This window comes from Homalodisca vitripennis, chromosome 1, assembly GCF_021130785.1.
Source record: "Homalodisca vitripennis isolate AUS2020 chromosome 1, UT_GWSS_2.1, whole genome shotgun sequence".
Classification (NCBI taxonomy): domain Eukaryota; kingdom Metazoa; phylum Arthropoda; class Insecta; order Hemiptera; family Cicadellidae; genus Homalodisca; species Homalodisca vitripennis.
In genome coordinates, this window is record NC_060207.1 from 248,265,407 (window position 1) to 248,283,079 (window position 17,673).

The window sequence follows — 17,673 nt, forward strand, 5'->3', positions numbered from 1 at the left end:
TAGGTAGGGGAGGATATCCTTCAGGGGCCTCGTTCTTGTTGACGGAGTAAATTGTAAAACGTCATATATCTTACTTTGTTCCTCAATTATTTAGTTTTAGTGTGTGCTCTTTACTCAGTGTCAGACTTTCAACACTCAATCAGCTGGTAATATTGTTTTCATATGGTCATGTTTACCAAATAAGTGGACGGTTATTATACAGTTATAATAATGTAGTTCAATCGTTTCTAAATTTAGAGTATGAGATGCCTCCACCGCTTTTCGTATTTTGTTTACCGGGATTCGCTATTATTTTTCTCATTCAAGTTCTGATCTGCGAAGCTTATCATTTTCATGTGACAATATCCCACAAGAAAAGGAAAACCGGCAATCCCGATAAGGATAAAAATCAAGGCGGCAAATCAGAAAGAGGTCCAAGAGGTAACAAAGACCGACGTCGACTCAGTAAGGATCATCAATCTAAGGGCGATCAGGAAGAAAAAGGTTCAAAAGATAACAAAGAGCAAGGTCGACCTAATAAAGATCATCAGTCTAAAGGCGGTCAGGAAGAAAAGAACTCAAGAGATACCAAGAATTTTGATAACGACAATCCGACCCCAGAAGACGAAGCTAAACTTCAACCCGCTAACGGAAAAACCATGAGGTCTACCCAAGACAATGGTAATGCCGAAAAGTCCCCAGAAAAGCCCAAAAATCGCCCCCATGTCGATTTTGACGTCCCTGAACAGAATATGGGGGATGAAAATAAAGATCAATGTAAGTAATTTGTAAATACTCATATAAGAAATCATAGTTTGTAACATTTTTCCTATGTAATAAACATTAACAAAAGCTTCAACAGTATAACTTTTGCAAACCTAAGTTCTCGAAATCTTTCTATATTATTTTATTACAGGTACACTTTATTGAAAGCTGTACAGAATAACTACGTAAAATGAACGTAAATATTTCTTTGTTTTTCGGTCGTGTAACCGATTGTCATATATCTCGGAACCATATCTGATTACGACACACAATCTTATCAACTAGGTTGACTTACTTGCCAAACTCGCTCTGGTTGGGCAACACACAACTCCAAGTGGAAATGGGAGTTGCTGCATTTTTATTGTGTGTTTTGGGTGTCCGCCAGGCTTTAGGAGATCAGTATGAGTATTTATCTTGTGATTATTTATTTACTATAGTTTAATTTACGCTTATAATTTTATTTACTTGCATGCTGATCTGTCATAAACTTCGGTCATAGACAACCATTTACGATTTTAGTCTTGAACAATGTTTCCATTGGAATCAGTTCAAATTCTGTATGTGCATGCATTTTTTTATGTTAATAATATTTGATTTCGCATTTTCTTCACAATCGGGACTGGTTTCATTAATTTAGGCAAAAATTCATCATGATTCTAGAGTAAATGCAAACTGTTAGTTTTGTTTAACTGTAATACATCATAAGTGAAGATTGTCTTATAAGTGTAGTTTAGTGAGTGACAGATTCTTATTGAATGTTCACTTCTGTTTGACAGCTCCAAAGGAGGATCGCCAGAAGGGAAGGAGAAAATCCGTATTTGCTGAGAGCTACGATCCTTCCAAGGATGACGAAGACTTAGGAAAGGTATCAGTAGAGCAGGCCTAATACATTAATTTGTTGTATCCTAAATATTTGACTTTAATATTCTGTTCTAATGATTACAACTTTTCTTCTACTTTCTCCCTCTGCAGATAATGATACTAGAAATAAATCAAATTTCGGGATTCATTAGATATACTTGTTATGAAAATGCTTTAATAAAACAACAAGACTAAGTCTAAGTTGTTTGTTAAGTCTTGTTTAACAAACAAGACTTTCCTAAAACTATTTCGATTGAATTTAACTACTTAGATCCCATACTTGAAAAATGTAACAAATATATTTTTATACACGGTTTCTATCCAAAATTATGAAAAGTTTAACTTTGAGTTGCAATTGAAACCACCAGGATATCATAGACGTATTTGATTTTGTTGAATATTGGGATCCGCGAGTGTTACGAACCACACAGCAGCCGATCTGCGACCGTTACGAACCACACAGCAGCCGATCTGTGACCGTTACGAACCACACAGCAGCCGATCTGCGATCGTTACGAACCACACAGCAGCCGATCTGCGACCGTTACGAACCACACAGCAGCCGATCTGTGACCGTTACGAACCACACAGCAGCCGATCTGCGACCGTTACGAACCGCACAGCAGCCGATCTGCGACCATTACGAACCACACAGCAGCCGATCTGCGACTGTTACGAACCATATAGCAGCCGATCTGCGACCATTACGAACCACACAGCAGCCGATCTGCGACTATTACGAACCACACAGCAGCCGATCTGCGACTGTTACGACCATATAGCAGCCAATTTGCGATTATATTGAACCACACAGCAGCCGATCTGTGACCGTTACGAACCACACAGCAGCCGATCTGTGACCGTTACGAACCACACAGCAGCCGATCTGTGACCGTTACGAACCACACAGCAGCCGATCTGCGACCGTTACGAACCGCACAGCAGCCGATCTGCGACCATTACGAACCACACAGCAGCCGATCTGCGACTGTTACGAACCATATAGCAGCCGATCTGCGACCGTTACGAACCATATAGCAGCCGATCTGTGACTGTTACGAACCATATAGCAGCAGATTTGCGACTGTTACGAACCATATAGCAGCCAATTTGCGATTATATTGAACCACACATCAGCCGATCTGCGACTGTTACGACCATATAGCAGCCAATTTGCGATTATATTGAACCACACAGCAGCCGATCTGTGACCGTTACGAACCACACAGCAGCCGATCTGTGACCGTTACGAACCACACAGCAGCCGATCTGTGACCGTTACGAACCACACAGCAGCCGATCTGCGATCATTACGAACCACACAGCAGCCGATCTGCGACTGTTACGAACCACACAGCAGCCGATCTGCGACTGTTACGAACCATATAGCAGCCGATCTGCGATTATATTGAACCACACATCAGCCGATCTGCGACTGTTACGAACCACACAGCAGCCGATATACAACTGTTACGAACCACACAGCAGCCGATCTGCGACTGTTACGAACCATATAGCAGCCGATCTGCGACCGTTACGAACCATATAGCAGCCGATCTGTGACTGTTACGAACCATATAGCAGCAGATTTGCGACTGTTACGAACCATATAACAGCCAATCTACGACTATTACAAACAACTCTAGAAAACTATGCAGAACTGTCAACTCGTGTTAGCTCTATTTAACATGGTTTCAGGTGGTCCACCCAAAAACGCCCGAAGAAAAAGAATGGCTTATAGAGAACGTGAGAAACATAACTCTCTTTGAACATCTAGCTAACGTGAGTATATATTTCATATAAGACATATATGTATGTGTATGTATATGTGTTTGCCTTCGTGTTCTTAGAAGTATTGTTTAGCAGTATCTCCTCTACAGTTCCTTACAGAATGTAACAATTGTAATTGTAGCAAAAAACTGATGACCCGACTCATATTATTTTTGTATTTTTACTGGACAAGTTCCGACCTTCTTATGAATTGTTCAATCGGTTTTCTGCTATTTAGGAAACTCAGAACAGTTTGTTGTTGAATTTTGGCCATCAAATTTTCTTTACCATATTTTAGTTTACGAATAAAATTTCAATTTTGCAGGTCCATTATAAGATAAAACCATTCTTTTTTTAAATGGTTGTAACAACCATAACCATATTAATGTTCAGTTTATACATTAGAGATTCATGTAAACCTCTTCGTTCTTGGTACAGAGAATGATGTGCTTGTGCTGTGTTGGTTGGTTGTTGTCACAAGTCCAAAATATTTATTCATTAATTAACAGGATAATTTACAATCCCCATGCACCACAAGAGTGCGTGCGGGGAAAATTAATACATTAAAAAAGATTTAAGATTCCTCAATATCTGGCAGTCTTGTGAAAGTTTTTAGTTAAACACATTCCATTTGATACTACATTGAAATTCCCTTACAACTATTGATAATGTTACATTTTAAGTCAGTGGCGAATCACTTTTAAATTTATATTAATTAATTCATAACAATTTTTAAATTACGTACATTTAACTATCCAAACAAAACAAGCAATAACATATAAAAAGAGTAACATGCGATAAACAAACAGGCAATAAAATGTATATTGAATATCAAGCAATAACAATTAAATATAAATAATAACAGGAATCAACAATAAATAATGTGTAATTTACCAGACACCACAAAACTACAAATAAATAAATATATAATAAATACTGTACAAAAATAAATTAAACACTCAGATAATACGCACTTCTGTCATCTATGGTTTGAATCTTCAAATCGCGCATTGCACTGGGCCACCAGGCGGCTAATGGCCCTGATGTATACTTCTACACAATCTTTGAACAGTTGGTAGTTTTACGCTATATTCACAACCTAAACGACTTTTCCACAAACATAATACTGAAAAGGGACGATTTATACCTCCAATACGATTTCTGTGTATCTTGTTCTGCGTGTCTTGTTAGACTGTCAAAGTAGCCATGTTGTGTACAACCATTTGGAATATAACTCTTGATAATACACCCATTATTGTTTAGATAACCAAAGCCTGACCACAAGTTCATTGAGGATTTGTCATTACATTGCTGATCCAGTAGACCACGAGGCAGAGCTGCAGCTTGTGGATGTTGTAGCTCTCTTACTTGAGTGCGGGTTTAAAATATTATGTTTAACGACTATAGACCATGAGGCAGAGCTGCAGCTTGTGGATGTTGTAGCTCTCTTACTTGAGTGCGGGTTTAAAATATTATGTTTAACGACTATAGACCATGAGGCAGAGCTGCAGCTTGTGGATGTTGTAGCTCTCTTACTTGAGTGCGGGTTTAAAATATTATGTTTAACGACTATAGACCATGAGGCAGAGCTGCAGCTTGTGGATGTTGTAGCTCTCTTACTTGAGTGCGGGTTTAAAATATTATGTTTAACGACTATAGACCATGAGGCAGAGCTGCAGCTTGTGGATGTTGTAGCTCTCTTACTTGAGTGCGGGTTTAAAATATTATGTTTAAGGACTATAGACCACGAGGCAGAGCTGCAGCTTGTGGATGTTGTAGCTCTCTTACTTGAGTGCGGGTTTAAAATATTATGTTTAACGACTATAGACCATGAGGCAGAGCTGCAGCTTGTGGATGTTGTAACTCTCTTACTTGAGTGCGGGTTTAAAATATTATGTTTAACGACTATAGACCATGAGGCAGAGCTGCAGCTTGTGGATGTTGTAGCTCTCTTACTTGAGTGCGGGTTTAAAATATTATGTTTAAGGACTATAGACCACGAGGCAGAGCTGCAGCTTGTGGATGTTGTAGCTCTCTTACTTGAGTGCGGGTTTAAAATATTATGTTTAAGGACTATAGACCACGAGGCAGAGCTGCAGCTTGTGGATGTTGTAGCTCTCTTACTTGAGTGCGGGTTTAAAATATTATGTTTAACGACTATAGACCATGAGGCAGAGCTGCAGCTTGTGGATGTTGTAGCTCTCTTACTGGAGTGCGGGTTTAAAATATTATGTTTAACGACTATGTTCACTATCTGACTATTTGTTTCTTAATATTGTGTATATAATTTTAATATTTGCTTAATTAAAGGCTGGATTTTAACCCAGTTTCACAAAAATGGCTCATAGCTAAATTCCATCAACGAAGTGAGTTTTTGTGCAGATGCTGACAAAATTGATGAATTATAATGAAAAAGATTCCACAGTTTTCTAATGCAATATAAGAAAAGTATTTTGATTTAGTTACGTTCATAAAATTACATAAATATTCTTTGATTTCACAGAGTGGTTAAAAAATCTTAGAATAATATACCGTACATTTTATTAGATTGGAGTTTGGATACAAAATTGTATTTTTATCTATGCTTTAAGTTTAAAACAAAGATTATACACTGATACGGTTACAGGATTGGCAGCCAAATATACAATTCGTTTTCTTTGTGTGATGTTTAAATAGCTTGTTCGTATAGCGTGACTTTACAAATGTAATGTTTATGTGAACAACATAAATAAATTAGCTCTATTGATCATTCCAGGACCAAACCACCACTGTGGTAGATGCGATGTATAAACGCCCAGTTTCCGAGGGAGACTTCGTCATGAAACAAGGAGACAAAGGAAGCACATTCTATATAGTACAAACGTGAGTACTGCTACTGCTGAGTATTAATACTTGTACAAGTTAATGCACACCTTGGTTGTCTGCTACGTAGTAACCTATTAGCACAGAACACATACGTTTCACCAAAACTATTATTGATAGCTATGTAACACTAGCGAATCTGTTGACTGGTTCCAGTTATTAACTTCAGCGATACTAAGTTTGTATTGTAGTTAGCTATTAGTAGCTACGTGTAAAAATACCAAAACTTGTATGTAATCCTTTCACACTGAAAAGGCACCATTATAAATGCTTTGCCAATGTTGACAGAACTGATTTGTTTGATTTGATTTTCCTTAGGAGTAGAATAATTTGAGGTTTTGGTTTCTCCTAACTAAACATGTCTAGATCAATACACCAGCTAAATCGTGTATACATCAGTTGAAGTATCGGGTTTTGTCAGTGTGATAGCTATATATTTTATGAAAATTTGGAATAGTTCGACTTTCACAAATTAAACATTGGGAGGTTCAGAATTATCTTACCACCACCAATTTGTATCAAGTGCTAAGCCCGAAGATTTTCTAGAAGTAGCCTGTCAGAAATAAACAATACATACACGACTATTTATTTATTCATTGACATTGCTACGTGATTGGTTCCAGTTGATTCCAATAATCTAAAATAAGTCCTAATGGTACACGAATTGAACTGTAATTATTTCTGTTATCTACAAATATAGACTGTAAGCTCTTTAACTGTAAATTGTGTGTAAAGTTGGTGAAATATTGCAGAGGTATATTCGACGTGTACGTGAAGGATGCGGAGAATGTGGAGAGCTTGATACACACTTACGACAATAAGGGGAGTTTCGGCGAACTGGCCCTGCTGTACAACCAGCCCAGAGCCGCCACCATCGTCGCCCGTACTGACGGTCAGCTCTGGGCGGTGGACGGTCACACCTTCCGCCGCATCGTCCACAAGATCACGTACCAGAAGCGGATCATGTACGAGAGTCTCATCAACAACGTGCCGATGCTCAAGACCTTAGAGGTGAACATCGCATTTACTGTTTTACAACGCGTCAGCACTAAAACACAGATTGCAGCTATGCTGATTTCATATACAGTATTACCGACGTGGCATTTCATAGATTAATGATAAACTGTTTGGAATATGCGTCAACCAGTTCCGATAGCTAGCTTGTACTGACGTAAATGTGCAATGTATACGCTTAGTTTCAGTTATTATGCCTGAAGAGGAGTGAATTGTACACATTAGTAAATACATACCACTGTAAGAGTATTTGATTATGTTTTCAGCCGGTTTAGAGAGGCCACACTCCATTCTCTCAAGCTGATGCAAAGGAATAAAGGAAATTAGAAAAATATTAGTGCAGTGAAAAAAAAGCACCTGGCATCTTTACATTTTTACTCTAAGTGATAAATTTTCTCTTATTAAGGTACAATTTTAATGTGTCTTTTTTTGCACAATAAAATTGCACTTTAACCACATTGTTTCTAATTTTAGTCTAAATATGTTGTTGGTTATTTTGCAGCCGTATGAAAGAGCGAATCTCGTGGATGCACTCATACCGATGACGTTCAAGCACAACGATGAGATCATCAAACAAGGAACTGAAGGGGACGGAATGTATTTCATCATCTCAGGGGGCGTCAGAATCATGATGAGAACCATCAATAACAGGGACATACTTGTGAGGGTTTTATTTTACTTTACTTCATACTATCAATCCAAATTTGAATCAAAGCAAGTAATTATTAGGGCAAATGTTCACCATTTTGAGTATAATTATTTCACTAGCTGGCTACAATACAAAAGTCACGGATCAGTTCATCGCCACAAACTTACTGTTGTGTTTGCTTACGTTTTTTGACACCTGATATAGAGGATTCATTCCAAATTCTCAAAACTTTGTTAAAAACAGCGACTGAAAGGGGAATTGTCTAATTTTTGAACAATAATACATAAGTAATATATAAATAAATAGTATATAAATACACTAGTAAAAAAGTCTGCAAAGCATTCTGTAACTTCAAGAAAGGCAATTAGAATAATACAAAATTTAAAGGACCGGGATTCTGTGAAAGATTATTTTTCTAAATTGGGAATTTTAACTGTTTATGAAATATGGTACTTGAAACAGTAACGAGAGTCAGGCCAAATTATTTCGATTACGTTCAAGTCAAGACTACTTTACTCGAAATAGAACCAATTGCCCGTACATAAACACTGATTGGAATTTCATCATAAGAAACCAAGTTCGGCAGGCATTAAGTTTATAAATCAAATCCCAAAAAGTTTACTGAGTATAAAAAATAATTTATTATTAAAAAAACTCTTTAAAATGTTTTTGACCAATACAGTTTTATATTCATTTGAAAAATTTATGGAAGCATACAAATATTTTAAATCAAATATGATTGACTTGTATACCACTTTTTATTTGTATAATTTTAAATGTAATTGTACACATTATATGAATAAAGTTGTTTTAAATTTGAATATAGGCCTGTGATAATACTTTGTATTAGAACCATCCCACAATAATTATTTGATACATGCTTGGTTAGGTGATAAATAAATATACCTCACAATAGTATACATATAAAAGAATGTTTATTTTGGTTTTTCAGTTGAAAGAATTGAGTAACAGTGAATACTTCGGTGAGTTGGCTCTAGTAACGGACAAACCGAGAGCTGCTTCCGCATTCGCTATCGGCGACACACACTTAGCCTGTAAGTAAACTGTTACGGTTTTTACTATGTCAATGGTATTCTAATCGATTACTTTGGTTTAATTTTTAAGGAAAAACAGTCAAACCGATTTTATAAATTTGTGTTGACCCCCTCAATAACTTAACCTGCGAGTTCTCAGTTAGAGCCATACCCTTGTCCCTACACTACATTGGAGATCACTTGACTCATATTTAGATGTATGTAGTCTCATGTTAGCTATTTATGTACTCTGATAAGTGAGTTATGAATGCTAAAAATTATCATAACCACAATAAGCTTTGTTGCTATTTCATATTATTGGTATTTAATTAGAATAATGAACAATTTCCATTTGAAAGTCTACAAGACTACTACAGTCCAGGTCTATAGAACAGCTGTTTCTTTTCTAAAAGATAAAACCTGGTGTATATCTTTGCATATTTTCTTTCCACAATTTGACTTCATTCTTCTACATCTATTGTCTGCAGCAGTCTTATACTGGTTTCTTCATGTGCTTAACAGTTGCATTATAATATAATACATACATATTTATTATTTTGTGTAACAATTTTTATTTTGCCTTACAAAAATGTAATTTAAAGAACTTTTTATGGGAGCTAAATGCCTCGAAAATAAATCTTGTTGATTTCTGTTTAACTTAAAATTTAAATTTCTTGGACAGTACAAAAATATATTAAAAATATTAAATGGCTATTGTTGACGATATCTGTCAATGGTTCAAAACTCACAGATTATAATTATTGGCAAAATTCCCTTTTTTTAGTATTGGCGGATTTAATGAATTTAATTCAGTGGTAAACCTAATAATAAATACAAAAATTGTTTTTCATAGTTGCAAAATTGTACATTGATTCCTCCAGTGATTGTTTTTTAGGAAAAAAATTCCTAAAAATGTAATTTCAATAAAAACAACAATTATTGAGCTACCTAAAAATGGACTATATACATTTCTTTATTTATTTTTATCATTTTTATTATTTTTTATTCAACACTATACATCTAGCACATCCTCATTCAGAGTCCTATCATCTCTGTAAGAAGACCACCAATTTGTTGAATATAATTAGTAGTAGGGGCTGAGTTTCTTTCTTAACAGCCTTCAATTATCCCATAAAACATAATTGTTTATTAATTCCAAATCTGTTCATGATTAGAAATGTGCGTTGCACTTACAAAGAGCCACCAGTCTTGTCAGTGGCAAATAATCTGGTAAGTAACACATTATAGAATGTACCCTGCAGAAAGCATGATTCAACCACAGCAAAACTCAAACTTGCGAAACCAAATCCTTAAGTTGCTGAAAGATAACTGTAATTTTTTCCTTTTTACTGGTGTAATTCACTTTCCTTTAATTTCAATCAAACTGGAATGAGCCCGGTAAAATGAGTAATGTCCAGTTTCATCTCCATAGCCAACCATCACGCTTCGCTTATTTTCGCCTGATGTGACTAAAAATCAATTAGGAAAATTGGCATGGATTATTGTGTATAGTCCAATAATCGTACTCAGATGAGAGCTGTAATATGTCTACAGTGCTGTATGTTGGGCATCTCTGGATAATAGATAAATTTTAACTTCTATGCAATAAAATATGATGAAAATTTGATAGTGGTAAAGATATTGATGTTTCGCAGTCACAGCCAAGTTAAGGGAGGAGGCAGATTATAATTTGAGCACCAGCACAAAACTTACAATTATGGTTTGTTTCACTGTCCATGTGTACAAGTTCCTTGTAACTCACCCCCCTTTTGGAAGTTCTGAGTGCACCAACTGGTTCTCAGCGCAGTTATGTCTGTTTTAAATTGCTCATAGTTGCGGAGTGGAGTTAATATTTGTAGACAGTAGGCTGCACTCGTTCCATCACAATCAAAACCTACATTTCACATGGGCAAATCTACTTCAATACTTGAAATATGAGCACTACCATACATAAATTGTGTTTCACTCCTACAAGAAACTGCAAGAAAGGAGTTCTTACAGATAATTTAAATTGTTGACTGTTGTGGATGCTCCTAGCTTCTGTCCCGATAGCAATGTACATCTGAACAGTGTCAAGATCTGATAAAATACAAAGTCTTCCTTAATTTAATTTCCCTTATAGTATTATCATTATGTTTATTATATTATATATTATTGGACTATATTTTTGAACCAAAAATTTTTTAAGTAGATTTAGAAAGTCAAGGCAACAAAAGTTTTATGCCATGAATCTCAGCAAATGTAGCACTTGACCATAATTGTAGGTAATGTACAAACAAAGGGCCACAGTTACATTATCTGTGCCTATTATTATGGTGGATACAAGAGTAACAAGAGTAACTTGTGATATATGTATAACTCCCTGTACAACATATTATCATAAACAAATACTTGAACTACACAGTGTGCTGAACATAATCTTGCAGTGTAACACAAACTTGAGTCCCTCAATAAGCCTCAAATCTTGATTGTTTGAAGAGAATAGGTTTCTCCAAAGCAGTCATACGAGTATGAATTTCCATGAGTAGAACAAGACGAGTGCCAGAAACTGATACAGGTGCCGTCAATCTCTTAATTGTACTGTACTGTTCCTACAGGATTTGTTAAATTATAAGGTGATTGGTTATAGTAAGTAATTACTGATTAAAGATTATTTCACACTACAACTAGCTAACTGTTAAATAAATTATTAATTTGTCACACTAACCAAACAAAAACTACACTGTAGTCAGTTATGATTGATAACATCTGGTATATAGAATAAAACTTCAACACTGCTTGTTGTTAACTGTCAATGTACCTTCCGTGCCTCAGACTCATAATAATACTACATGTACCTCATTTTGACAATTTAAAATACTCTATGGCTAATCAGTTAATATCACATAACCCTCTGCACTCAAGGTGGACATGGTGCCACTTTCTTCAGACACACCACATTATCTCTTGTCACTGTCTCTCATTCGCATACTCCAAATTGACACAATAGAGATCTAAATACTCAGTATTGTACTGCCTATTTTATGTGCATCACAATATATCTTCCACCAAATTTTATTGGCCTATCCTATTAGTAGTAAATATTACAAGATCTAACAATTATCAGCACTACTGGTTCAAAATTAAATTACTACTCCCCACATATACTGACTACGACCATAACAACCATCTTGTGTCTCGCCATGTAAACATGTATTGTAAAAAGATTCTAAGAAAACTGTATCACAAAGTAACAGCCAACGGATCAGTAAATCTCGAGGATTCAGTTGGCAGTATGAAGGCGCATGTGACCAAATGACACAACTTCAATTATATAACCTTCAAAATGACAGTGCATTGGTAGCACATGGTAGCATAATGCAGCCTTCTTAGGTGACGATTACAAGTTTAATTTTTAGGTACTGCTAAATAAAATGAGCGACATTTAACTAAGTTAGATCAATTTTTAAAACTGCACTAAATTCCATCAAAAATTGGGATCAAAAATTTAAAAATTATAATTTTTAATGTATCATCACAGTTGTACTGCTGATTTATATTTTTTAATTTGAATTTGTTTCAGTTTTGGATCGTGAAGCGTTTGAACGTTTATTGGGGCCGTGTATGGATGTAATAAAGAGACACATCGACAACTACAACGAACAGCTGTTGGAGATTGAAAGAGCTCAAGAACAATAACTACATTGACATATTTTTATATCTCAAATGTACATGTCAGTAAATTATTAGAAAGAATATGAATTTTAAATAATAATGTTGCATAATAAATCCAAACCAAACTTATCTCTATTTAGTATCCCACGCCCCCGAGGCCCTCGGGTATGAGGGGGACAATTGTTTGAAATGCCTAGGGCACTACTAAGATTAAAATCGGCCCTGACTTTCTAACTTCCACTCTATTAAATTTCCCTCTCCTTGACAGAACTGGCCCTTGAGCCCATGAGGGCAGCACAAAAATGTTAAAAAGAAGATGGAACTCTCCTTAAAAAAGTAAGAGTGCAAAATTGTTATTTCAATCCAAATTTCCTGTAATTTTGTAAATTTAATTAGATAAAAAGCAATCAATCAACATTAGGAAACCAAATACAGTAGAACCCCTCATATCCGGCCTCGGTTTTTACCGCACCTCGGTTTATCCGGCCACTTCCCGGAAGCCAATATCGAAATTTATTTACCATGGCTTGCAGTCGCGCAGTTGCACGCACTAGTCTCCCACGACTCGTGCGTTATTTTGGTGTATCTATTTGTTTACATTTTCCTGTGTTGTCCTCAGATGAGCTAGAAGGTTTAACCTCTAAACAGTTTGTTGATGATTTCCAGTGCGGTTAGTACAGTACAGTACAATTGTTTTGTTTCGTCAAGTGTTGTGTACTGTAGGTTGGTTTATCCGGCCGAATCGTTATCCGGCCAGAGGCTCGGTCCCTTGGTGGCCGGATATGAGGGGTTCTACTGTAGATGAAATAACACTCAATAAATAGTAAAACAATATCAAATTTAATAAATAATAAATCTAACAATATTCAGCATTTATTGACAAATTCGTTTAAATTGGTAGTTCTTAACGTTGATACACGAGTATAATTATCTTTTAACACAGACTTTTTAGCAGCAACTAAAGCTTTCTTCTGCTCTTCTATCACTTCTATGACATTTTTAAAAGTTTGGTCTTTGTCTTCTGCCTCTTTGTTTCCATTTTTACAAGCATTTTCCTCTTGTTAACAAACAACACACAGACCTCTGGAAGGTTTCTCAAAAGACTGGACTATTGATAAATGTTGGTTCATAGTAGAATCAAAATTACTCACATCTGAACTCAAACACCTGTAAAATACCAACATAATCTTTCACAAACTGTTTTTAAATGAGAGAATTTACTAGTTTTACATTAAAAGTTATTTTAAAGATAGCAGAGTTAACTTTGATACTAGCATATAATGGTGAGGAGAGTTAACATTAATACATGGAAACGCTATTGCAAGCTAAGAATAGTATCAAACTATTTACACAACTGTACATCATGTAAATGCTGTTGTGGCAAATACACTGCTATGTAGTAAATATTTCAAAATGTACGAAGTTGTGTAGTACATTAATGCATTACCCAAGATTTTTGAAGTTCAAGGACATCAACTGTTAGCTCATTTTATAAATGTAAGGCTCTCACTCTCTAAAACTTCACTAAACCACAATTATCTATCCTTCCTTTGACCAATTACATCCAACCATTAGAATCTGAGGTCTAAGAATGTAACAATAATAAATGAGCCATTATTTAAACCAATCCTTGTGTGAGATCAAGTACTTTACAGCTATAATTTTGATGTTCTGTAGACAATTCCTAGTCATTATTGAAAAAATTTAAACTATTTGAGGTATTTCCATTAGCAGTACCAATTTACATACTTCAAAATAGAGGCAAGTTTCTAAAACTATGTATACTCCATATCCTAACACACTTGGTCCCACAAAAGACATGCTAAACACAAGCATTGGTGATAGAAATTATCAAGTGTTTTGTGTACTAAGACAGTGTCTGTGCTTAGACCTACATTGACAGAGATTAAATGATAAATCATATTTTAAAATATTACACATTCTCAACCCCTTTACTTCTTAAGCCCAAGATTATAAACCACTCAATTATTGGTATTTATTCTACTTATAGTATCCTAATAATATTACAAATGCGAAAATGAGTTTGTTTGTTTCACTTTCACACATAAACTATTAAACAGACTGTACTGAAATTCTATATGGAAATTCTTACGAGTCCCTGGTTAACATATAGTTCTATTCTTATTTTGAAAATCCCTTCGAGCTACGCCCCACTGGTCTCATTTTCCTCTAAAGCTGCGTTAGATCAAACAAATAGTATTAATTTTTGGCCTGTTAATGTAATCAATTGTTATGTGTAAACATTGTTTTAAGACAGCACAACCGTATGTTTAGTTCATTTAACCACTATTTTCAATTTGTTCATATTAATAGTAAGTAAGCATAGAGTAAGCTTGATAATAACAACATTTCTTATATCCACTTTTTCTGCAACCGCTTTTGAGTAGGTACAGAGTTAAAAAATGTAGGTAAGAAAACTCAAATTCAGTAAAAATAAACTTTTAACTGTACACTTTAGCAAATATTAAGAATGAAGTGCTTGATCAGTACTGTAATCCATATATAAAAAACAAAGTTACTAGCTAACTTTTACTATAAATTTAAAGACTGTTATAAAACACATCTTAGTTTCTTTTGACTGAACTAGGCTTCACAGACCTGTGAATGTATCTATATGTTCTTAATCGCGAAACAAGGCAAAATCAAAGCTGACGTGAAACTGGCCATAGATTCCATTCAGAGAAAGAACAAGTGGGTACTTGACCTAGTTCCTAACTAAATCCTAACCTAGTTCATTAACTTAAAAGATACAAAATATATATTAATTTAATGACCTGATGATAAATACTACAAATAAAGATTTTAAATGAACAAAGACTACTTTTATGGTAATAATTACCATTTACAGCAGCCATTTTCAGGACTACACTCATTTAACAAGACAAGTATTGAGAACACAATCAAAAACATACAAGCCGATTTAGATAAAACTTTATATAAACATTTGACACAGTCTACTATACTACAATACAATCCTCATTATTAGGCCGCGCCTATTTACAGAGCCACAAGTATTTTACAGGCTGTGCTGAATAAAACCAATCTATGGATGACCGTACCTCAAAAACGTACGAGCTGATTTAGATAAAACGTTCTATACACATTCAATACATGGTCTACTATACTACAATACAACTCTCATTCTTTATTTGGAGATATATCGATTTTACATATCAAATAATAGAAAACACATGTATGGTCTTACCTCAAACATTGACAAGATGGACAGTAGCTGTGTTTTTCATTCTTACCAGTATTCTTGATAATATACCTGCAACTTTATATACACAGGCAATTTAATTGTTCATTTAGCATTACCCAGGAGGCACGTGTGTAGTGGTAAAGATATTTAATTATTGAAATGAGAATATAAATTACTTTCTTAAAAGTGCAATTGTAAAACATTCAAAGTAATATGAAAGAATCTCTTATAAATAATTACCATTACACGGACGCGAACAAATTTACCTCCCATCATCTGTAGGGTTTGTATTTGTACCCACCTACTACAATGTTTGGATCTTGGTACAAGGAGCAGCCATTACAAGTTGGCGCTAACTTGACATTTTATAGATAACATTTGATTTCATACAATCAAGGAGCTGCCATTACATGTTGGCGCTAACTTGACATTTTATAGATAACAGATGATTTCATACAATCAAGGAGCTGCCATTACATGTTGGCGCTAACTTGACATTTTATAGATAACATTTCATTTCATACAGTCAAGGAGCTGCCATTACATGTTGGCGCTAACTTGACATTTTATAGATAACATTTGATTTCATACAGTCAAGGAGCTGCCATTACATGTTGGCGCTAACTTGACATTTTATAGATAACATTTGATTTCATACAGTCAAGGAGCTGCCATTACATGTTGGCGCTAACTTGACATTTTATAGATAACATTTGATTTCATACAGTCAAGGAGCTGCCATTACATGTTGGCGCTAACTTGACATTTTATAGATAACATTTGATTTCATACAGTCAAGGAGCTGCCATTACATGTTGGCGCTAACTTGACATTTTATAAATCACAGATGATTTCATGCAATCAAGGAGCTGCCATTACATGTTGGCGCTAACTTGACATTTTATAGATCACAGATGATTTCATGCAATCAAGGAGCTGCCATTACACGTTGGCGCTAACTTGACATTTTATAGATCACAGATGATTTCATGCAATCAAGGAGCTGCCATTACATGTTGGCGCTAACTTGACAGTTTATAGATCACAATGATTTCATGCAATCAAGGAGCTGCCATTACATGTTGGCGCTAACTTGACATTTTATAGATAACAGATGATTTCATACAATCAAGGAGCTGCCATTACATGTTGGCGCTAACTTGACATTTTATAGATAACATTTGATTTCATACAATCAAGGAGCTGCCATTACATGTTGGCGCTAACTTGACAGTTTATAGATCACAATGATTTCATGCAATCAAGGAGCTGCCATTACATGTTGGCGCTAACTTGACATTTTATAGATAACAGATGATTTCATACAATCAAGGAGCTGCCATTACATGTTGGCGCTAACTTGACATTTTATAGATAACATTTGATTTCATACAATCAAGGAGCTGCCATTACATGTTGGCGCTAACTTGACAGTTTATAGATCACAATGATTTCATGCAATCAAGGAGCTGCCATTACATGTTGGCGCTAACTTGACATTTTATAGATAACAGATGATTTCATGCAATCAAGGAGCTGCCATTACATGTTGGCGCTAACTTGACATTTTATAGATCACAGATGATTTCATGCAATCAAGGAGCTGCCATTACATGTTGGCGCTAACTTGACATTTTATAGATAACAGTTGATTTCATACAATCAAGGAGCTGCCATTACATGTTGGCGCTAACTTGACATTTTATAGATAACAGATGATTTCATGCAATCAAGGAGCTGCCATTACATGTTGGCGCTAACTTGACATTTTATAGATAACAGATGATTTCATGCAATCAAGGAGCTGCCATTACATGTTGGCGCTAACTTGACATTTTATAGATAACAGATGATTTCATGCA

The 17,673-nt window shown here is 35.3% G+C and overlaps 1 protein-coding gene and 1 long non-coding RNA gene across 4 annotated transcripts; one reads left to right on the top strand and one right to left on the bottom strand.

Moving 5' to 3' along the window:
- The first annotated feature begins 169 nt into the window (after positions 1 to 169).
- LOC124353240 (cAMP-dependent protein kinase type II regulatory subunit-like) lies at positions 170 to 12,713 on the top strand. 3 transcript variants are annotated; one of them, XM_046803159.1, is made up of 8 exons: positions 170 to 756; positions 1,521 to 1,609; positions 3,304 to 3,387; positions 6,131 to 6,237; positions 6,990 to 7,248; positions 7,754 to 7,912; positions 8,853 to 8,955; positions 12,497 to 12,713. In XM_046803159.1, exons 1-8 carry the CDS (start codon positions 246 to 248, stop codon positions 12,610 to 12,612), a joined length of 1,428 nt encoding a protein of 475 aa, XP_046659115.1. In that variant the 5' UTR covers positions 170 to 245; the 3' UTR covers positions 12,613 to 12,713. The 3 variants fall into 3 exon arrangements, with proteins under 3 accessions (XP_046659115.1, XP_046659116.1, XP_046659117.1); XM_046803160.1 differs by lacking the exon at positions 170 to 756 and adding an exon at positions 1,015 to 1,160; XM_046803161.1 differs by lacking the exon at positions 170 to 756 and adding an exon at positions 1,048 to 1,149.
- Positions 12,714 to 13,409: 696 nt separating this feature from the next.
- LOC124353241 lies at positions 13,410 to 16,708 on the bottom strand. The gene is made up of 2 exons (XR_006921583.1): positions 15,815 to 16,708; positions 13,410 to 13,755 (listed from the first exon to the last, which is right to left on the bottom strand). It is a non-coding gene; the product is annotated as an uncharacterized LOC124353241 (long non-coding RNA).
- Between the last annotated feature and the right edge of the window lie 965 nt (positions 16,709 to 17,673).

Coding starts and splice junctions, on each gene's coding strand:
- LOC124353240 (XM_046803159.1), top strand. CDS start 246: ATGCCTCCACCGCTTTTCGTATTTTGTTTACCGGGATTCGCTATTATT. Junction 3,388..6,130: donor TCTTTGAACATCTAGCTAAC/GTGAGTATATAT, acceptor TGATCATTCCAG/GACCAAACCACCACTGTGGT. Junction 6,238..6,989: donor ACATTCTATATAGTACAAAC/GTGAGTACTGCT, acceptor GAAATATTGCAG/AGGTATATTCGACGTGTACG.